This window comes from Ailuropoda melanoleuca, chromosome 4, assembly GCF_002007445.2.
Source record: "Ailuropoda melanoleuca isolate Jingjing chromosome 4, ASM200744v2, whole genome shotgun sequence".
Taxonomy (NCBI): Eukaryota; Metazoa; Chordata; class Mammalia; order Carnivora; family Ursidae; genus Ailuropoda; species Ailuropoda melanoleuca.
Window position 1 is genome coordinate 109,658,457 of NC_048221.1, and position 22,267 is coordinate 109,680,723.

At 52.0% G+C, this 22,267-nt stretch overlaps 1 protein-coding gene and 1 long non-coding RNA gene across 2 annotated transcripts in view; one reads left to right on the top strand and one right to left on the bottom strand.

Moving 5' to 3' along the window:
* The first annotated feature begins 32 nt into the window (after nt 1–32).
* The window catches only part of KCNIP3 (potassium voltage-gated channel interacting protein 3), a 23,352-nt gene continuing 1,117 nt past the window's right edge, over nt 33–22,267 (top strand). Inside the window, exons 1-6 of the mRNA XM_034659581.1 lie at nt 33–287; nt 14,664–14,788; nt 15,205–15,274; nt 15,528–15,598; nt 20,948–21,055; nt 21,741–21,845. Coding sequence (XP_034515472.1) covers nt 185–287; nt 14,664–14,788; nt 15,205–15,274; nt 15,528–15,598; nt 20,948–21,055; nt 21,741–21,845 — 582 coding nt within the window. The 5' untranslated portion in view covers nt 33–184. The remainder of the gene's footprint in view (nt 288–14,663; nt 14,789–15,204; nt 15,275–15,527; nt 15,599–20,947; nt 21,056–21,740; nt 21,846–22,267) is intronic.
* LOC109490731 overlaps nt 22,196–22,267 on the bottom strand; it is a 22,422-nt gene continuing 22,350 nt past the window's right edge. The window contains exon 4 of the long non-coding RNA XR_004625024.1: nt 22,196–22,266. This is a non-coding gene — a long non-coding RNA (uncharacterized LOC109490731). The remainder of the gene's footprint in view (nt 22,267) is intronic.

Genomic DNA, 22,267 nt, shown 5'->3' on the forward strand with positions numbered 1-22,267 from the left:
CCTGCCCAGTTCGCCGCCGCCGCCCTCCGCGGGGCCCGGGCCCCTTCGACACCCGCAGCCCCGCCTGCCGGGGGATGTGAGTCGCGGGCTCCGCAAGAGGCCGGGCGGGCTGCACGGGCCCCGGCGCCTCCCGAGGCACGCGCGGGCGAGGGGCACGCCCCGGCCCCGGGCAGCTCGGGTCGCCATGGGCATCCAGGGCATGGAGCTGTGCGCCATGGCCGTGGTGGTGCTGCTGTTCATCGCCGTCCTCAAGCAGTTCGGCATCCTGGAGCCCATGTCCATGGAAGGTAACGCACGGCCCTCCGCCGGGACCAGAAGCTTGTGGGGAGGGAGCAGCAGTCGCGCTCCGGGGAGCGGGTCTGCGGGCCCGGCGAGTGCGGCCCTCGGGCACACAGCGCTCAGCGGCACCGGCCGCCTGAGCCGCCGCCCCCTCCGGACTCCCGGGGGCTGGCCTGGGACGAAGAGGACTGAGAGGACTAAGAGGACGGAGAGGCCTGGGGCTCGGGGAGCCCCAGAGGGGATGGAGCTGCGGCGCTTGGGGTGGGCGTGAGCGAATAGCCTGGTGACTCCTGAGCCATCCTAGGCCTGCGGTCCGAGCCGCCCCGGGTGAGCACAGCCGGCTCGGGCCTCCCGTAGGCGGGAGGTGGCTCAGGATGAAGATGACTGGAAGGATCCTCAGCCTAGGGTACCTGATGGTGGCAAGTGGTGAAACCTCAGCCACATCGTGGGGCTGCCCCTTTCGCCTCGACCCACGTCCCTAGGCAGGGTTCGGGCCCACGGGATAAGTAACCAAATCCTCAGGGGCCACATTTGTGTCCCAATAAAATATTAACTGAGGAGACAGACCTACTCTTAAATCAGACAGTGGACAGCCTCCCTGGGACCCCTGAGAGGCGCCCTTGGAGCTGCTTGCCAACCTTCTATACGTCCCTAAGACTTGTGGGCGGGTTAGGAGGAGGAGCCCCTCTAGGGCACACCCATTCTGAAGGGGACCTTGACCTACAGGGGCTGTAACTTCCCCTCCCCCCAGTTTCAAAGAGGCCTTTGCATCCCCACACCTCTGTACTGTGGGGAAGGGGCCAGCCTGTCCTGTTCCTGTTACCTGTGCTCCCTTGCTGTCCTCTCAGGGGAGGATGGGCATCCTGCCTACCTCAGCACTCGGCTGACCTTGCCAGGCTCCAGCTCCTGGGACTGAAACCCAGAGGTCCAGGCAGGGGAGGAGGGAAGAACTTGTCCTTGCCTCTGAACTGCCTGGCAGCCCCTTCAGCCTGAGGATGTGTCCCCAGTCCCCTGCCAAGGGCTGCTGAGGACAGGAAGGGACACAGGGCCTAGAAACAAGGCCCTTCCTCCGTTTTGCCTTCAGAACCTAGAGCTGACTCTTTACCTGAAGTCAGGGGCTATGTGCCCCTAAGAAGCCATCAGGTTCCATCACACCTTTTCTAGGTGAGTTCATGGGGCACAGAGAGAAGACACGTGATCAAGGTGGTTCCGAGAGGTGCCACCTTAAGCTTTAAATTTTACTTGGAGAGGAAAATTGCCCAAGCTGGCCCTGCACTCCTCTGGATGCTGACCCCGGCTGGGGACTGTCTGACAGGGGATTTAGTGGGAAATGCATCTGCGTGAGATGAGGTAGGAGGATAAGCACCCTGCCCGGCTGTGCCCCTGAGGACCTGTGCCTCCTGCAGGGCACTAGTCTGTCCCACATCCCCTGTCCTTTGGCCACCTGGCGTCCGTGGAGGGTGTGGGGGGTGGTTGGTGCTCAGGGAAGCCATGGCCGCTACATTGATCTTCCCTGTTTCCTGGACCCTCCAGGGCCGCCAAGAGGCCAGGAGCACCAGTGGTCTCATTCTACCTGGTGCTGCAAAACCGTCCGAACTGAGTCCAACCCCCTCACAGGTCCGGGCCTGTGAAATTTGTCTTTGTGATGTCTAAGGAATAGGGATTTCTTTACAAGCTGGCTCGTATGCACAAGACTACAGATGCTCTCTTCAGCCTGCTGAAGAACTCCCTGCAGGCTCTAATGAATTTCTTTTTTTGGGTGGCGTTGCCCGCTTGCGCCCCTTGGAGTTCTGATGTGTTGATGCAGTGGGACGTGTTGAGCCTTAGTGCCGGCCAGGTCTTAGCGGAGGGTCCTGTCACCCACCCATGCTGCTGTGAAGCTCCCTTAACCTTTCTCAGCCTCCGTTCCATGACCTGAAAAGTGGGCTGTGGCAGACGTGTAACTAGTCACCGGGGCTTTAAGCCTCCAGCGCCATTCTTGGCATATAATAAATGCACACATTTTGTGAACCACTGGCATCACCAATAATTAGCCACCAATAATTACTCATAGTAACAGGACTGATTCGTGGTTGAAAACATTCTCTCACTCAAACAGGCCTCCCCTCCTGCATCAGAGGGAGGGACTTACAAGTTCCAGATGTTCCATGTTGTTGGGGACTGGTGTCCTTTAAGTGTCTGGAAGGTCCACTGGCCAGGTAGTGTCTAAGGGACTGTCAGATGAGCTGTGAGGAGCCCAGGCCTTGTGGCTGTGGCCTGGATGGGAGCAGGCACTGAGGGAAGAGGGCTGGTGCCCGGGCCCCCTCAAGCGCGTGTGCATGCAGTTGTGTGTCTCTTGTCTTCTCTGAGCCTCCGTAGTTCCCATCTGTGAGCCGCCAGAGTTATGATGCCCCTGGGATTGTCAGGAACTAATGGATCTGGGTTCTAGGGATGCAGCCTTCTAGAAGTAGACGCAGATGATAAAAAGCCCTCTGTCTGCCCTGGGTCTCCTGTCGGTCTCTGCCTCTGGGTGACTCTGTGGGAACATTCCTGCCGGGTTTGGCCACTAGCTTCCGAGGTGACTTTGGTGCATTTAACATTCTTGAGCCTTAATTTCCTTCTCTGTAGAATGAGGATAAAGCATATCTTCCCCTATGCATTTCAGGGGTGTCGTGAACGAAAGCACTTTGGAAAAGTGAAAAGTGAAAAGCAGAACTCAAGTCTGAGGGACTTACAGGGTGGCGCGCAGCGGTGAAAAGTGACCCTGGGCTGGTAGTTCTTGGTGCTTGTTTGCAAGCTCTGACACCACACCTTTTTGTCCACATCTGGGCCCAAGGCTTGACTTTGGTCACTGCCTCTTATTTCAGGTCGGTTATGGCATCTCGCAGGTAGAGGCCAAATGTTCCAGCAATGAATGGGACAGCCCCCACAAGAAAGACTGATCAGGCCCAAATAGGTTGAGAAACCTTGTTCTGGAAGGAGCACTAGGGGCTAGGTGGCCAGGGGCTAGGACAGCTGCTTTTCAGGCCTGACTTAGTCACTGACACGCTGTCATTATCTTGGCCGAGTCACTTCTCTAACCTGAGCTGTTTCCTCATCTGTAGTGGGGTATCGGAGGCACCATCTCCCCCAAGAACTTTCCCTGACCCCTCTGGCTCCCCCCGCCCCTTTGGGTTGTGTTAGATGATGCTGTTCTGAAATTTTCTGTGCCCCCATCCCCACCACAGATGGGCTTTCCGAGGGGGTCAGGGACTTGTGTCTCTATACTTAAGGCCCTAGAGTGTGCTCAGCACTGTGTGGCAAACAGCAGGTGTTGAGTAAGTGTAAATTATGAGCCATCACTGGCACACATTTATTGGGCACCCTTTGTATGCCGGGAAGTGTGACGCCCCCAGGAGCACAACTAATGCAGGGTCTTGGCCCTCCCTTGAGGACACCCCTGGGCAGATGCCCTGTGAGAAGAGGACCCCTCTGGCTGGGGTGGGGACAGGGAATTATGATGGGGGGGTATAGGTGGGTGAAGAGACAGGCGTGAAGGGGAGAATGGGGTGTGCCCAGCCGGCCTGACCCACCGCCCCTGCTCTTCCCTCTTTGAGGTGGCCCCACCCCTCTGCAGCCGCCCTCTGTGCACAGCTGCCCTCAGAGCCCTGGCTGACAGAGGTGGCCTGGGAACCTGCAGGGTCTGCAGCTGACTCTTGGCCCGGAGCAGGCCCAAGGGTGGCTGTCACTCCTGCTCTTTCCCTTGCTCTTCTCCAGCCAGCACCCTCTTCTGCCTTTGCTGGGGGCCTGCTGATACGCTGCATATCCTGGCTGCCCTTTCCATTGGCAGGGTCTGCCGCTGTGACCTGCAGGTCCCCCAGGACTCCTGTAGCCCCTTGGCAGTCTCCAGATGTCGTGCTGGTGACAGTGACAGCAGTCCACATCTAGTGCTCTCTTGGTACATATCGTAATTTTGTCCTCAACAGCAGGCCCATCCTGGAGATAAGGAAGCTGAGGCTTGGGGAGGCTAAGTCACCTAACTGAGGTGACCCAGCCAGGGAGTGGCAGAGCCAGGACTTGTACAAAGTCTGGCACACCGTCCTGGATGTGTCTCTAACCCCGCAGGGCCAAGGAGCCACAGACACATGCCAGCCTCTTATAGCGTGGGTGTCAGCCACCCAGAGGGGAGGCAGCTGGCCACCTGTGTCCAAATCCGAAGTCTCCCTAGTTGAGCCGTTGTGAAGACTAAGTGTGTGGCTGGGTGCAAACTCGTAAAGCAGTGCGCAGCGCAGAGGAAGCACTTTCTAAGTACTACTCCTTGTTATTTCTTGCCAAAAAATGCCCTAGCCCCAATTCCCCCCAGTGTCATCCATCACTAACCATGTCCTGGAAGTTAGTGGGGGCGGAGGATGCACTTGACAGGCCCTTCATTGTGACAGGCGTCCTTCCTTCTGTGCTCGCTAAGGTCCTCCTGACTGGTTGGCCGGAGGCTTCTAGGCTGGGCTCTGGGAAAGGGAAAGAGGTGGGCTCGGGCTCCGGGTGGGTGGTTTCTGCGGGGCAAGGAGGTGGCCTGGAGCCTGAGGCCTGATGCTGTTGTCCGAGGGGAGATTTGGGCAAAGCCCCCTCCCTCCCCAAGTCAGTGCCTCAGCTGTTGAATATCTAGTGGCTTCAAAGCGCCTTAGCCATGGAATCTGGAACCGAGTCTTACTCAGAAGCCCAGTAAGCCCCTGACAGACAGAAGAGGCATTGCTGGAATTCGAAGGGGACTCTTGCCCCCCAGTGGTCCCTGGGGCTCCTCGGAGGGACCCCTAGGTCTAGGAGTCATCTGACCCGCAGGGGCTGTCAGGGCTAAGGTCTGCCGGCCAGGTAAGAGGAATTGGAGCCAGCCGGTGTGGACATCACTGTGAAAGAGTTTTGCTGCAAGGGGAGCCAGGATGGGTGCTGGCTGGCAAGCCAAGTGGGCACAAGAGAAGCTTTTGCAGCCGCCTCCAGGGGAGCCTCACAAAGGTGGAGGCAGCCCAGGGGGCTTCCCCGGGCTCAGGTATACGTAGGCCAACCATGCCCCTCACCTAGGACCTGGTGCGTCTTTGCTCAGTGAGTTAAAGATTTGGAGACACCTTTTCTGAGCCCCTGCAGGTGGGTCCTGCACAGAGGGGCTGTGTGGCACAGGGTCGGGATCCTGGGCTGGACCTTCTGCTCCCTGGGAGGAGAGCCCAGTTGGTGATTTGTCAGGTTGCTGTATAATGCGGGGACATTCTGCTTTAGAACCACAACAACAACATTATTTTTTTAAGAACAAATTTTTAAAAGCCTCATGCTTTCTGTCCTCTAACAAAATATTTGTTTGATGGAGAGGTTAAATCTTTGTTGCTGACCTCCTGGTTATCAGTGGGCGGGTTGGGGGGGGTGAGTCGTGTCCGGGACAAGCCTCCAGAGGGCCAAGAGAAGGGCTGAGCCCAGGGTGAGGTTGAAGGGAGACCGCAGAAGCAGGTTGACCTCACAGTCTGGCGGAGCGTGGCTCCTCAGTGTTTTGAGGAAAGCTGTAGCAAGTGGCCATTTAGATCCATTAATTGCCAGTCCTCCCAGTAATTGCAGAGGTGGGTGTGACGCCTCTGGCGGCTCCTCACAGATCTGGCTGCATCCCTGAGGAAACAAACCAGAGGGATGAGTCCCTGGATTTCTCTCGTGGATGAGCCAGGAGAGGTCTCCAGTGTCCCCTGCGAGCACGTGGGCTGCCCGGGTTTGGGCTGGATGCTGTGGGAGTCAAGGCAAAGCCAGGTCCTCTGCTCCTGAGACAGTTCCAGACAGTTCCATGACCTTTTCTTGGTACATATATGTGTAGAGGGGGTGAAGGTGGGTGTGGGGGTGGAGGGGAGGGGGTGAGATCTCTCTTCCTCTTCTTACAAGGCCATCCACCCTACTGGATTAGTGCCCCACCCCTAGGACCTCGTCTTACCTTAATTACCTCCTAAAAGCCAGATCTCCAAATATAGTCACATTGGCTTAAGGGCTTCAACATACGAATTTTGGGGAGACCCAGCTCAGTCCATAGCACCAGTAAACAGAGAAAGTAGAACAGAGATGAGGGAGAGATAGGAATGGGGGGGGCACCTCTGAGGAGGTAACATTTGAGCAGACGAAGGAGGTGTGGGTTCTGAGAGAAAAGCAGTTGAGGGAGAAAGAATACCAAGTGGGGTTCCTGCAGAGGGGGTGTGCCTGGTGGGCTTGCGGGGCCCAGGGGGGCCAGAATGGCTGAAGCAGAAGGAGCAAAGGGAGAGACGAGGGTGATGAGGTCAGAGCTGGCCGGGGAGGGGTGGGGGTGGAGGTGGCATGCGTCTATTGGTTATTTATTGGTTATTTTTATATTCAGAGCTTGGGGGAGGTTGTTGAACAGAGGAATACACAGGATATGTTTTCAGCAGCTTCCTCCAGTACTGTTAGAAAGCTAGACCTACAGGACCCCGGGCAGAAGCAGGGCAATATGCCAAGAGAGACGCTGGAGCCTTGGACCAGGGTGGGGACGGAAAGTGGGAGAAGGGGTTGGAGGCGAGATGCATGTTGAGAGTTAGAGGTGGCTGGCCATGCGTGTGGATTGAGCGCTGGGAGGAAGGTCTCCGCCCAGAGTTTTGGCCTAAGTCACCACCCCCTGAGCTGGGAAAGGCTGTGGAGCGTCAGGCAGAGGGAGAAGCAGGCTCCTCGCTGAACAGGGACCCCAGTGTGGGACTCGATCCCAGGACCCTGGCATCATGACCTGAGCCGAAGGCAGACGCTTCACTGACTGAGCCACCCAGGCGCCCCAACCTTATTTCATTTTATTATTTCCTGCCAATCTAGCTGTTGTGTTCTCATTGTAATTTGCATTTTCCTTTTTGTTAATGAGGTTGAGCCATCTTTCCCATATGTATTCCTCTTTCCAGTTTCCTTTTTTTGATGATTATCCTAGATAGTCTTCTTTTGACTGTTTTAAACCCTGTCTTCTCCCGGGGCACCTGGGTGGCACAGCGGTTAAGCATCTGCCTTCGGCTCAGGGTGTTATCCTGACGTTGTGGGATCGAGACCCACATCAGGCTCTTCTGCTGTGAGCCTGCTTCTTCCTCTCCCACTCCCCCTGCTTGTGTTCCCTTTCTCGCTGGCTGTCTCTGTCTCTGTCGAATAAATGAATAAAATCTTTAAAAAAAAAATAAACCCTGTCTTCTTCCATTCTGTTGAAGTGTCTCGAACTGGCCACGGTGCCCTTTTTTTGAACAGAATTCTTTAATTGTAATGTAATCGAATTCATCAGTTTTTTTCCTTTATGGTTTGAAATTTTGAAGTGTTAGCAAGAGATTCTTTTATATTTTAACTCTATCGCTTACTTTTCACATTTGGGTCTTTAGTTCATCTGGAGCCCACTTTTTCATGTGGTGTGAGAAAGGGATCCAGATTTCTGTGCTGAGCCAGTTTTCCGAAAACCACCTACTAAACAATCTGACCCTCCCACAAATCTGTGACATTCCTGCTATACCTCGNCTCTTTCCAGTTTCCTTTTTTTGATGATTATCCTAGATAGTCTTCTTTTGACTGTTTTAAACCCTGTCTTTTCCGGGGGCGACTGGGTGGCACAGTGGTTAAGCATCTGCCTTCGGCTCAGGGCGTGATCCCGACGTTGTGGGATCGAGCCCCACATCAGGCTCTTCTGCTGTGAGCCTGCTTCTTCCTCTCCCACTCCCCCTGCTTGTGTTCCCTTTCTCGCTGACTGTCTCTGTCTCTGTCGAATAAATGAATAAAATCTTTAAAAAAAAAAAAATAAACCCTGTCTTCTCCCATTCTGTTGGAGTGTCTCGAACTGGCCACGGTGCCCTTTTTTTGAACAGAATTCTTTAATTGTAATGTAATCGAATTCATCAGTTTTTTTCCTTTATGGTTTGAAATTTTGAAGTGTTAGCAAGAGATTCTTTTATATTTTAACTCTATCGCTTACTTTTCACATTTGGGTCTTTAGTTCATCTGGAGCCCGCTTTTTCATGTGGTGTGAGAGAGGGATCCAGATTTCTGTGCTGAGCCAGTTTTCCGAAAACCACCTACTAAACAATCTGACCCTCCCACAAATCTGTGACATTCCTGCTATACCTCGGTCTCTCTTTGAGCTCTCTGGTCTGTTTTCAGTGTTTGTCTGTTCTTGTACCAACCACACAACTTTTATTACAGTGACTGTGAAAATGTATTAGTATTTAATGGGAAAAATCCATTATACTTCAATCCATCTATACTCATCCTTTCTAGATTTTTATGGACTTTTGTTCCTTCATATGCATTTCAGAGTGATTTTATCAAGGTCCTCAAAAAGCCCAACTGGATTTTTCATTGGGATTGTGTTGAATTTACAGATTACTTAAGGGAGAGATGACATCTTTATATTATGTGGTCCTATCTAAGATGGAATGTCTCGTTTATTCAGATTACCTTTTGATATAGAAGTCCTTTGAGTTTTGGTTAATACTTAAATAGTTTTGAGTTTTTATTGTTATCATGAATGTTATATTTTTAATTATATTTTCTAGGTGGATATTACTGGTGTAGAAAATTGCTATTGATTTTTGTAAATTAATCTTATACCTGGCAACCTTACTAAACTCTCATGTATATTGATTCTTTTGTTCCCTGTAGGGACCAAACATCTACAAGTAATGTTAGTTTTATCCTTTAGTTCCCAATTCCTATACTATTTCTTTCTTTCTTGAAATTTCCTGAGAGCATTGGCAGGGTATCAGTTAGTGGTGACTGTGGCCAACCTTGACTTGTCCCAAATCTTAAAGGCATTGTATCTGAGCCTTGGCCATTCAATCTAATATTTTCTATAAATAAAATGTAATTTGCAAATATAAGCTACATCAAGTTAAGAAAGTTCCCTTTAATCCTAGTTTGCTTAAAGTTTTTGTTGGTTTATTTATAAATAGATGTGGGTGCTTATCAAATGCCTTTTCTGTATTAAGGTTTTCATACGATTTTTCCCTCCATATTACAGATAAAACCTGGATCATGGTGTACTTTTTTTTAGTACCGTTGGATTCAGTTAGCTGACATTTTGTTTAAGGTTATATCTACATTCAAAAGTGAAATGGGCATGTAATTTTCTTTTTGTTTGCTTTTCCAGCTCTACTGAGATGTAATTGACATATAACATTGTATTGGGGTGCCTGGGTGGCTCAGTTTGTTAAGTGTCCCACTCTTGATATCAGCTCAGGTTGTGATCTCGGGTTGTGGGATCAAACCACACATCAGGCTCTGCACTCATCGTGCAATCTGCTTGGGATTCTCTGCCTCTCCTCTTCCCCCTGCTTGCTTGCTCTCTCTCTCTCAAATAAATAAATAAATAAATAAATAAAATCTTAAAAAAAACCCAAAACCAAAAAAAATTGATATAAATGTATGAAATGATTACTGTAATAAGGTTAATTAATGCATCCATCATCATACATAATTACCCTTTCGTGTCGGGGGGGGAGTGAGAACATTTAAGATCTATTATCTTCTCAACTTTCATGTATACGACACAGTATTGTTAACTGTAGTCAACATGCTGTACATAGACCCCCATAACTTACTCATTTTATAACTGGAAGTTTGTACCCTGTGACCAACATCTCCTCATTTCCCCCACCTCCCTGCCCCGGCAACCACCAATCTACTCTCTGTATCTGTAAATTTGGCTTTTTTTAGATTCCACATGTAAGTGAGATCATACAGTATTTGTCGTTCTATGCCTGACTTATTTTACTTTGCATGATGCTCTCAAGGTCCATCCATGGCGTCACTGTAATTTTCATTCTCGTATGTTCTTCTGTGATTTAGAAGTCAGGATTACGTTGTTGATCACTGGACTAGCAATATGGTGATCACCGGTGATTCTTGGAAAAGCGGTTTGTGTGGACTGGTGGGGTCAATGCCCCATAGGAAGTTCAAGGGAGACTAGGAGAGGAAGTAAAGACAGTGAGTTAAAGGAGAGAAGAAATAAATAGCTGCAGGGGACAGTAGGGCCAAGGAAGAAACAGCAACAGGTTTGGGATTTTTGTTTTATTTTTTGACCCTTGAGGGCAGAGGATTAAGTTATTCACATTCTTTAGTTCATGGGACGTTATTAGTCCCGACCCATTTAAAACCCCTCTCTTATTTTGTTAATTTTTTCCCCTTTTACCCCCCCCCCATTTCCTTCTCCTCCTGTAGGCAATTATTCTAGTTTCTATTTCATTTGCTTCTAATCTACATACAGTACAGTTCCCCTTTTTGGGATCCAGTTCTACGAATTTTGACAAATGCATAGTAATGTAAGCCCTGCCACAGTCAAGGTATAGAACAATTCCATCACAGAAATTCTCTCCTGCCGCCTTTTCTGTCATCAACACATCGCTTGTGCCACAGCCCCTTGCAGCCACTGATAGATTGTCTTTCCCCCTGATTTCCACAATTTTATCTTTCCAGAATGTCATTTAAGTGGAGTCATACATTGCATAGTCTGGATTCGTTCACTCAGCCAGTGCATTTGAGGTCCATCCACGTTGCTACGTGTATCAGTAAATAGTTCGGTCACTTTTATTGCTGAGTCATATCCCACCGTGTGAATGCGCCACACGCGGTTTATCCGTTCACTGGTTGAAGGACGTTCGGTTTATTTCCAGCTTTGGGAGATGGTAAATGAAATTGCTCTAAACATTTGCATAAACATTGTTGTGTCACTATAGTAGGTTTCGTTTCATATGGGTAAATACCCAGGAGTAGGAGTTCTGGGTCATAGGGTAAGTGCATGTTTATAAGAAGCTGCCAAACCGACTTCCAGATGGCCAGTAGCATTTTCATTCCCGCCAGCAAAGTGTCATGGTTCCAGTTACTCCGTTTCCTTGCCAGCCCTTGGTATCGTCAATAGTTGTTAGTTAAGTGATGCTAAGGGTGTGTAGTAGGGTCTCCTTGTGGTTTTAGGTTGTGTTTCCACAATTGCAGGTGGTGTTAAACACCTTTTTAGGTGCTTATTTGCCACCTCTATGTCCTGTAGGTCAAGTGTCTGACCAAGTTTTTGCCCAGTTCTTAATCTGAGTTGTTTTCTTACTGTTGAGTTTTGAGAGTCCTTCATATAATCTGGATATCCTTTGTCGGGTATGTGATCTGCAAATATTTTCTTCCAGTCTGTAGTTTATCTTTTTATCTCTTTTATCTCTTGCAGAGTGAAAGTTTTAATCGTCAGTAAACAGTACAATTTACCCAAAAATAAAATTTTAAAAAAGTGCAACTTATCAATTTTTCTTTTATGGATCATGCTATTGGTGTTGTGGCTAAGAACTCTTTGCTTAAACGCAGGCCATAAAAATTTCCTCCTGTGTTTTTTTTTTCCTAGAAGTTTTATAGTTTTATGTCTTATGTATAAATCTATGCTCCATTTTGAGTTAATCTTTGTATAAGATGTAAGGCTCATGTACCATGGAAAAATGTACCGCACATATGTGTTCCTCACCTATGGCTTGCTTATTGGCTTTCTTAATAACTTTATTGGTTTTTCCTCTATGTTTGTCTGTTTTCTTTTTCACTGATCTTCTGTCTTATTTTTATTATCTTCTTTGTTCGAATAACTGAATTTAATTTGCTCTTTTTCTGGGTTCTGAAAAGCTTAGATCTAGAAGTGTGTATCATTGACTTTATACCTCTCTTCCTTTCTTATAAAGTAACTTAAAGCTATAAATTTCCCTCTAAATGCAGCTTTACCTGCATCCAGACAATTCTGGTATGCTGTATTTTTATTATCATTCAATGCAAAATATTTCAAGACTCTCGTTGTGATTTTCCTTCTCTGACTTATGGGTATATTAGTAGTGTGTTGTTTAATTTCCAAGCATTTGGGATTTTTTACCTATCTTTTTTTTTGGATTTTGATTTAATACCATTGCAGTCAGAGTTTTGCTTTATATTCCAGGATCTGGTTTATGTTGGGAACCACAGGATGTGCTCCTGAAAAGAATGTGTATTCTATAGTTGTTTGACCTCAGGGTCTATAAATATTAATTTGATCAAATTGGTTGATAGTGTTTTTCAAATCTTTTGTATCTTTGTATCATTTACTGGAAAAGCATGTTAAGATCTTCAACTGTAACTGTGGTTTATCTGTTTCTCCCTTTAGTTTTGAATTTTTTTTGCTTCAGGTATTTTAAAGTTGTTATTAGATATATGTATATATTTTGTTTTGCTCTGTCTTCTTGATGAACTCTTGTATCATTATAAAATGTTCCTCTTTGTCTCTAGTCATACCCTTTGTCTTGAGTTCAACTTTTTCTGCTATTAATACAGCCACACCAGGTTTCTTATCCATTCCACTCTTTTAATTTACATCTGTTGCTGTGATTTAAGGGTATCCTTTTTGTAAGTAGCATATAGTTGGGTCTTGCCTTTTCACCCACTCTGAAATGTCTGCCTCTTGGTTGAAGTAAGCAACCAATTTTTAACGCTCATTTATGCCACTGTGTGTCTCTTTAATCCAGCGCACAGTTCTCCCTGATGTGCACCCCCCATGTTGTGCCCGCCCATCCTACCTGCGATGCACCCCTGGGATGCCTCCAACCCCCCCATCAAAAATACTATTGCCATGAACCTCCTTGTACAGTCCCCTTAGCTGGCTAAGATTCTATTTGGGATGTTTACCCAGGGTAGGAAGGCTGGCTTGCAAGATTTGCCTATACTTAATTTGACTAAGGATTACCAGCTTTAACAGTATGTCCACATGGTGACGGGAATGATCCAGAAGGGAGAGCAAAACAATGATGAAGAAAGTGTGGGGAGGCTTGCTGCAGTCCCATGCTTGAGACAGTGGAGCTGGGACCCACTGTGCAGGTGGAGGGGTTTGCCTTGGCCAGGAACCGGGACAGTTCGTTCCCAGAGAAGGAGAGAAAGCAGATGTTTGGGCCAATACAGGTAGATGTGGGGTGGGAGCTTGGAGAAATTTTCTTCTGTGGCTTCTGTTTTCTCAGTGATGTAGGCCGCAATCTGACAAAGGATGGGGGAGGAGGCAGTGGGAAATTAAAGAGAAGGAAGGTATGAAAAAGCTGTCTTGGAGATCGGGAGCATGCATGGACCAAGTCAACAAAGCCCGATTGCTGGGCACTTCCGAGGGCACAGTGGCCTTTAGTGAGTGGCAGCAGGACTTGTGGGAGAGGCCCGGGTGAGGGGCAGCCCAACACAGAGCTCAGTGTGCTCCGGTTAGCAGCACTGGACGTCTGGCACTGCACGTCTGGCACTGCACTCGCCTCTGTGGGCACAGGGCGGGCAGTGCAGGGGGGCTTGCAGCACTCACCCTGCAGTGGGAGCGAGCGAGCAGCTGTGAGATAATCATGCACTTAATGTTTTGCGGGACAACGGGGGAGGCCAGGGGTGGTGACAGTGTGGTGGGGATCGTGTTCCCCATTTCAGTGGGAAGGTCTGTAATTATGTGAGCCTGCTGTTCAGTAAGGCGCTCAGTACCATTTTGTTGATAGCTTGACTTTGTGTTATAGAAGTGATGCAGGCCATACCAAAAGAAATTTTTTAAATATTTAAAAAAATCACAAATATGGGGTGCCTGGGTGGCTCGGCCGTTAAGCGTCTGCCTTCCGCTCAGGTCATGATCCCAGGGTCCTGAGATCAAGCCCCGCATCAGGCTCCCTGCTTGGTGGGAAGCCTGCTTCTCCCTCTCACACTCACCTTGCTTGTGTTCCCTCTCTCGCTGTCTTTCTCTGTCAAATAAATAAATAAAATCTTTAAAAAAAATCACAAAAAAGTAAAGATCACCTGAAATTGACCTCCCCCGGACAAAGATAACCATGGTTAATTAACATTTAGATGTGTTATTATTAAAGGAAAGGTCTGGTCCCTGCCCTATGGGCCCTTGAGGTCTGACCTCCTACCCAGATGTGACTGACACCCTCACACCAAATGCAGCCAAGCAGCAGCATGTTAGGCTGGATGGGCCAAGAGCGGTGACCTCCCCATTCCTGGGGGAAATCAGGGAGGTCAGTGTGGAGGAGGTGGTCCAGGAGTTGGATTTCAAAGGCTGAGGTCCCATGAGCTTGTCTTGCTGTCTTTTTCTGTCCCACCTCCCTTTGTTCAGTGCCTCTCTAGGATAAGACCCACTCCCAGCCTCCATCCCACATGTGGCTGAGAGGGTGATACACTCTAGATGAGGCAAGTGAAGGGGCCTACCCTGTGTGAGGAGCAGGGCAGCAGAACAACCATGAGGCACAACTCCTGAGTGTGTATCATTCCACTGTAGCCACTCCATTTGCTCAGTGCACAGCCTGTGGGGCCGTCCATGGTAGTCGTGTAAGGAGAGTCCCTCCACCCCTACTTTAGCCCATGGCCTGGTTCCCACACTGGAGCAAGAGGAAGAGCAGGGGCACTTGTCCCACCCTCCCCGGGTCTGTGTCCCCTTTCAGATAGCAGCGACAGTGAGCTGGAGCTGTCCACAGTGCGCCACCAGCCGGAGGGACTAGACCAGCTGCAGGCACAGACCAAGTTCACCAAGAAGGAGCTACAGTCCCTCTACAGGGGCTTCAAGAACGTGAGTGCTACCCATCCCTCCGGGAGAGGCCCTGGCCTAGAGAGAGACCTTCTAGAAACTTCTCCATGGCACAGCAAATATCCTAGAGGCCTTTATGGGTCTTAGTTTTGTGGGAGAGCTGTCTGGGGGTGGGTCAGGTCCCAGAATCGGTATTCTGAAGGCACCATCCTCCTTTCTGTGTGTTCCCAATGCTGGCACAGGGGAGGAGCGTATGGAGGGACCAGCCACCATCCTCCCACTTACCCTCCTACGTCACCCTGCCCCACCACCAGGCTTTCCCCAGCTCTGGAACTCAGTAGAGCCCAGCAGTATCTCATACAGCAGTCCCCAGAGGTTGGAGAGAGGCCAGGCCCTGTGGAGTTTGGGGATGGGGCTGGGGATGGCTGAGCTCACTGAAAGGTGACTTCCTGCTGCAGGAGTGTCCCACAGGCCTGGTGGATGAAGACACCTTCAAACTCATTTACTCCCAGTTCTTCCCTCAGGGAGGTGAGTCTGAGGCCAGGCCCCCTGGCTCTTCCCCAAGTCCCCAGTTCCCCCATGGCAGCTCTACAAACAGTGGGTGTCACTTTGATGGGGAGGGGATCCTTGCTTCCACCCTTTGCCTGCCAGAGGCCCGGTGTTGCCTCTGTCCTGTTGGAAGGGCGGAGAACTCCCGCTCTGGGTGCAGCTGGAACCCGCAGTGGGGCTGCCTGGGGTGGGAGCCCCAGCACACCCCAGCGCTCACCCTTGCTCTCCCCAGATGCCACCACTTATGCACACTTCCTCTTCAACGCCTTCGACGCTGATGGGAACGGGGCCATCCGCTTTGAGGTAGGTCCCCGCTGACCCCTCCCACATCCCCTGCCCCTGTAGCCCTCGGGCAGGGGGGATATCCCTGCCGTGACGCCTCTCTCGGGCCTTCCAGAGCCCCAGACATGATTCTGGGTGTCAGTGGTCCAGTGTGTCCTCCAGAGCAGGAGTAGACTGTGCTCGGCTGGCCCTGGGCCTAACCGCGAAGTTAGGGAAATGTGATGTGGCCGTCCGGCCACCCTCTTCTCACTCAGCCTCTTCTTCATTCCAGCCCCTCCAAGCCAGGGTCGCTGCTAAGGCACACTGAGGCCATAGGAACCCAATGTGGAAAGGGGGCAAGGCTGGGGCGCCTGGGTGGCTCAGTCGTTAAGCATCTGCCTTCGGCTCAGGGCGTGATCCCTAAGTCCTGGGATCGAGCCCCACATCGGGCTCCTTCGCTGGGAGCCTGCTTCTTCCTCTCCCACTCCCCCTGCCTGTGTTCCCTCTCTCACTGGCTGTCTCTCTGTCNAAGTCCTGGGATCGAGCCCCACATCGGGCTCCTTCGCTGGGAGCCTGCTTCTTCCTCTCCCACTCCCCCTGCCTGTGTTCCCTCTCTCACTGGCTGTCTCTCTCTCTGTCAAATAAATAAATAAAATCTTTAAAAAAAAAAAAAAAGGAAAGGAAAGGGGGCAAGTCTGCACTCGGGGGTCTGTGCACCTGGCAGCATTTCAGGTACCCAGCCCCAGAATGTATCCCTTGCCACAAAACAGGCAGAGCGGCCAGCCTGAGTGGGCATGGCAAGTGATGCGAGGTGTGCCCGCCTCCGACACCTGCCCCCCAGCGGGCCCTTGCAGGGGCTCCGTGGGGCCGGCGAGCAGGCTGGCCCCTCTGTAGGCTCCACCTCGGCTGGCCACGCGGGACCAGTTGAGAGAGGCCCTGTCTGTGGAGCCCAGGCCCCTAAAAATAGCTGCAGGCGAAAAGCTGAAACCTCTTTGGAGAGGAGAACCTTGCTGAGAGCCTGGCCTGATCGATAACCACCCTGCTCGGCTGCCAGGGCCAAGGGCAGCTGACAGGAAAGCAGAGGAACCAGCCGGCCGGGCTCAGAGAGGCCCTGGACGCGCCGGGGTGTAATAATAACCCACCAGTAATGCCGCTTGGCTGAGTTTTGTGCGGTGGCCAGCCTGCACACTGACGCGGTGCCGAGCTGGGGGTGGGGGGTGGAAGCCACAGCCTTGCCCTGTGACCACAGGGCCCCGCCCGCCCCGGCTGCAGCCTGGGGGCTAGTGCCATGTAAGTACAGTGTCATCACCTGTCCCGTTTTCACCGATACCTGCGTGCGGTAGGAAGCCGAGCACCACAGAGGTAGACGGGAAAAATGGATTGTCCTCTGCTGTGACCCGGCTCTTGTGTATCCTTGAGGGGGCACCTGAGATTTCCAGGACTAAAGGGTGAGCCCCAAGCAGGGCTCTGTGAGAGAGTTTTTCTTGTTCAGAAATCAGCTGGTGGGACAGCTCACCAGGGTCCCGGTGTGCGGTGGGTGTCAGGAGGGTCTCGGTCACCCACCTGTGGTCTTTGCTCTCACTCCCCTGAGGGGGAGGTCTGGTGGTCCCTTTAAGGTGGGAGGTGGTGGGGGTCTTTCTGGGGTGTGCTGTCAGTGGCTGAGTTGGGAACACGCTAGGCGCCTTCTCAGAAGGCCCGGCGTCTCTGGCATCATCCCAGGCCTTCTTGCCAGTCCCTCTGGTTCCATATGGGTGTGTTTGTTTATCTTGAGGACCTTCTTGATTTCAGAGTTCTGCTCTAGGAAAGCTTTCTCAGAAAGGGAGGAGGGCACGTATGTCCCCAGGGACCATCCAATCAGCAGGGCCCAGTCCTGGGTGCACCACAGGTTGGGGCCCCATGGCAGGAAGGACTCGGGGTGGGGGGGTGACTCTTGGCCCGCCTGAGACGGACTCTTTCCATGTGCCCTTAGAACAGAAAGTCAGGTCAGCTTACTGACATTTATAAGGATCTCAATCCTTATTGAATATTCTTGAGAGACAAGACACGTAATAATTAAAGTTTATTGATGTGGTAAAATATTGTACCTTCCTTACCCAACGTCATCTTTGCCAAGCCGGGGCAGCGGTCCCACGTCCCGCCTCAGGGTCCGCCTGCTGTGCTGTTCCTCTTGGGTCCTCTGGGACATGCCCACAGGAGGGAGCCTGGTCTTGGCCTCTGCAGCCCAGGCACACGCCATGTGCCTACAGATAGATGCACCAGAACCCTCCACGCCATCCAGGGCCTTTCTCATTCAACCCACTCATCTTGCCAGCACGCTGCTGCTTTTTTGGAGAGTTAGGGCCAGTTGTGTGTCTGGAGGAAGGAGTGGCGGCCTCTCCCCGAGCTCCCTCTGCAGTAACCCCCTCCCTGTGCCATTCACTGGCCAAACCGGACGTGAGGGCAGTAACCAGAGAGAATGCGTGCGGGCTGTCATCACACCCTCTGCTCCCCCCTCCCGGCTGAGCTCCTGCTCTGTGCTCTACTGGATGCCCCTGCTGTGCACTCAGGGGTGTCCCAGCCTGGGAGCGGAGGCCTGTGTCACCGTGCCCCTCTTGCTCCCCGGGCTCTGCCTCAGGGACGCAGCCGCAGAGCAGGGGCTGTGGAGGCGATGGACTTCGTTTGATTTGGAGTTCAGGTCAGGGAATTACAGCTAGTGACAGTCCCACCTGAAACTGCTGTGCAGGGCTGGAAATTTAGAACTACCAAGGACTCGGATGTGTGCTGGCAGGACAGGGGATCCTCTCTGGGCCAGTGGTCTCGCGGGGGACACGCCCACTCATCTCTGTGCTAGTACCATCACCACTGTTCTACCTACACACTTAGGGACACGGAAGAGGGACATTCCTCCGTTGGTTGTGGCTGCAAGGCGGCAGACCTGGGTCTGCAAAGACAAGACGGGGGATAGTGATGCCAGCGCCCCCCATGGTCCACACGGGCACCGGAGAAGGGAGGCCCTGTGTGGGCCTCACGATTCCCTGCACCCTTGAGAGGGACTGCACGCCTTTGCCTCCCACGGGGAAAGCCTATCAGATCCCAGGGATGTGATTTCGGGGACACTGTACGTCTTCACTAAATCATGCGCAAGCTTCAGTGATGATTCCCCAAACTTGGGCATGTAGGAGCTATCACCTGTTTCTCCTTTAACATTTTCATTTTCTTCACTGACACATGCATGACGGACTTTGCGAGCCCAGTAGGGTGACAGGGTGTGCTTTGCAAAAGCAGCCATGAACCCCCCACCCACACACCCGAGGAGGCCGCCCCCTGCTGTTAGCCCATCGCCACTGTTTGTCTGTGTCCCCAGTAGCACACGTGGTGACCCTTCCTGGCTGCCCGGTTCTGGACTGCTGGCTCTCCACCGTGTGGGGCTAGGAGCTGGGTCTCCCACGTGCACACACGCCTTTCCCATATCCCCTGGCTTTCCGAACAATAGGCTTCAGGTGAGACAAGGACCGTGGTTTGCTCTGATGGCGTGAATTTGATGCCCAGCTGAGCCTTCTGGTGAACTGATTATGTTTTCTTTTCCCAGCACACATTCTTATTCTTGCTGCCAATTAACAGTGGTCCTGATTTTTGAGTTGCCTGGGGGCTGTGATCTCATCAGTAATTCAACTCCGGGCCTTTCTCCAGTCGTCCAGACGGGCATTTCCCTGGGTATGCTTCCCAGCTTCTTTCCCCCCCGGGCTTGGGTCTCTTGGTTCCAGAATTCCTCGTCTTCCTCTTCCTTGTTTAGTCTCCCTTTTCAGAGGTACAGCTATGAGCAGCTTCCTATGAAAGAGTAATGTGGGAGGTAACTTTTGAGGCTTTAGATTCTGGAAGCGTCTCCATTGTGTTCCTGCTCTTGCTTGATCCACTGTACAGGACCAGAGCTGCAGTGGGAAGTTGCCCTCCTTTCCAGTGGTGGTGGCTACACTTCGATGGCTTCTTGCCTCATGTCGCTGCTAGAGGCAAAGCAGGCCGAGTCCTGACCCTGTGTACGGAACTGATTTTGTTTGTTCTGTTTGGTTGTGTTTTTCTCTCTGGAAGCTTGTAGGATCCTCTTTTTGCACCTGGTTTACTGAAACGCCATCCTGACCAGTGCCTGCAGGCAACACGGTGGGNACAACACAGTGGGCCGTTTCCGTGCACTGTGCTTGGCCTCGGCAGGACCTGGACGTTCCCAGCCTTCCGTTCTGGGGCGTCCTTCCTTACTTCCCTGGCCTGCTTTCCTCCCTCCCCTCTGGGTCTCCCTGGAACTCCAGGTGCACGAGTGGTGGTTCCTCGAGAGTGGACCTCTCGCCCTCTTTTCTCTCTTCCAGCATTTTGCCTTTTCACATGGCTTTATGGAAGATTCCACGTGCTCTTCAAAACCTCCTTCTGAGTCTGTCATTTTGCTTTCTTATTTTTAATTCCCAAGAGCTCTTTCTTGTTCTCAATTACTCCCTTTCTCTAGCATCCTATTCTTATTTTCAGGGTGACAGGTGTCTAATCTCTACTTCTAGTCATTGTTAAGTTTTTTCCTCCTGGAATAAGTTTTGTTTCTTCTAGATTGCTTCCCTGTCTCCCATAGCCTCTCTCAGGTACAGACCTCCTCAGATCCAGAAAATCTGATGTTTGAGGGGCAGTCAAACCCCTTCATGCACGGCCTGGCCCCCCCACAGTCTGTCGTCCTCTACTCCCTGTTCCAGGACAGCCCTGCTCTGGTCCCTTCTTTCAGAAGAACCTGGGAGGGCCTCACGGGGCAGGGAAGGCTCGCCCTGCAAGCCTTCTGGAAAATGGAAGAAAGGGCTTGCTTTCCACCAACTATTAGAGCAGTTGGAGTTTTCACACAGAAGCCGCTGGAACAGCCATGTCTCATTACATTATGATAAATTATCTGTCACGCCTCAGAAATGACAGCAGCACACAGGCGTGTCGTGACCCCGGAGCTGAGCACTGTTAGCTTTTAAGCTATAAGTTTGCAAGCACCTTGGCATGCAGGTCCTTGGTGAACTAAAAGTAGAGCGGCCCCCTTTTTAAAAGACCCCCCCCCCGGTCTTCTGTAGCAGGAGCCAGGCATTATAAGGTACCATGTATTTGCATATCTTTATTTGAGAAGATCGGTACCAGCCACCACCACACACACACACACACAACACACACACATACACGCATGCACACACATGCATACATGCATATGAGTGCACACACACATATGCATACGTGCGCGCACACACATGCACGCGTACGCTCACACTGTGTTGACCTAACGGACTCCATCTGTCTGTGCTGCAATGACGGCTCCTCCCCTGTAGGGGTGTGAGGCCACACAGCAAACTGGCAATGAAATCTGGGCGTTGGGCTGTCACTCCTCACCCTCCCCTCCCTCCATAGGACTTTGTGGTCGGCCTCTCCATCCTCCTGCGAGGAACAGTCCACGAGAAGCTCAAGTGGGCCTTTAACCTCTACGACATCAACAAGGACGGCTACATCACCAAAGAGGTACAGGGCGGTGGGGGCCGTGGCCGCCTGCCCCTCTCCCTCGCTGCTGCGCCACACTCCCAGCCTCTCTCCCCCGCTCCCCTGCCGCCCTGGCTGCCCTGCCTCCCTTTCCTGTTCAGAGACGTGGCTCTCAGCCCCGCCCTGGAGGGGACAGCAGCCAGGGGACTCTCCTGTCCAGGTTCTTGGTCCTGGACCCCTGGGCGCTTGTGTGCCCCTCACCACGCAGCTCAATCTACTTCGACAGATGTTCTCAGAGCATTCTTTCTCACAGGGAGGTCCTGAGGGAGACATAAGTGGAGAAGCTGGGGACAGAGAGCCAGCCTTGGCTCCCACCAGTCAATGGGGCAGTGTGGTCCCTTAAGGCAGGTGGGGGCCCTCGCCATACTGGCCTACAATCAGGTTTTGTTTAGCCCAAGCATTATTTGGTATATGAAATCGTTGCTCCAGTTTCAGATTTTGGAGATGGCCCATCAGAATCTCTCTGCATCTTCTAGAGAGTCAGAGGCTGGTGCTGGGGACACTAGATGGGGGTGGGCTCGTCTCCGTCCGGCTGGGGCCCCCGTCCTCTTCACTCTCTGCTGCCCTGGAGGTGCCCTCCCCGCTTGGATGCAGCCCCTCCCCTTGGGCCCTGGTACCTCCCCACATCCTTGCAGCCAGGCTCAGCCAGCCCCTCCGGCCCCTGCAGGAGATGCTGGCCATCATGAAGTCCATCTATGACATGATGGGCCGCCACACCTACCCGATCCTGCGGGAGGACGCGCCTCTGGAGCACGTGGAGAGGTTCTTCCAGGTGAGAGCTCGAGCCCCGGACCTTGAGGGGGCAGGCAAATGGAGGAGGGACAGGCTTCCCCTCTTAGGACAGCCCTGGGCAAGCCACTCCCCTCTCTGGGTCCCCCTCCCCCCACGAGGAGTTTAAACTCGCATCCCCCACCGGGCTGGTTGTCAGGATCCCGGGGAGCAAATTAAAACATCTCCCCCATGCCCCAATCCACCGAACCTCACCTCAGGGCAGGCCAGGGGCAGTTGACACCCAGGCCAGTGTTCTGGTGGCTTTCAAGAGCTCTCCCAGCCCCTCCAGAAAAACCGTGCAAGAAGAGTGGGGTTGGGGTGACCTTGCTCTGTGTCCATGGGGATGAAAGGGGCTGAAGCTTCCACGTCGCATTTGCTGGTGGCCCGTCCTGTGCCTTGGTTGCTCTGTCTCCCCTGGCTGCC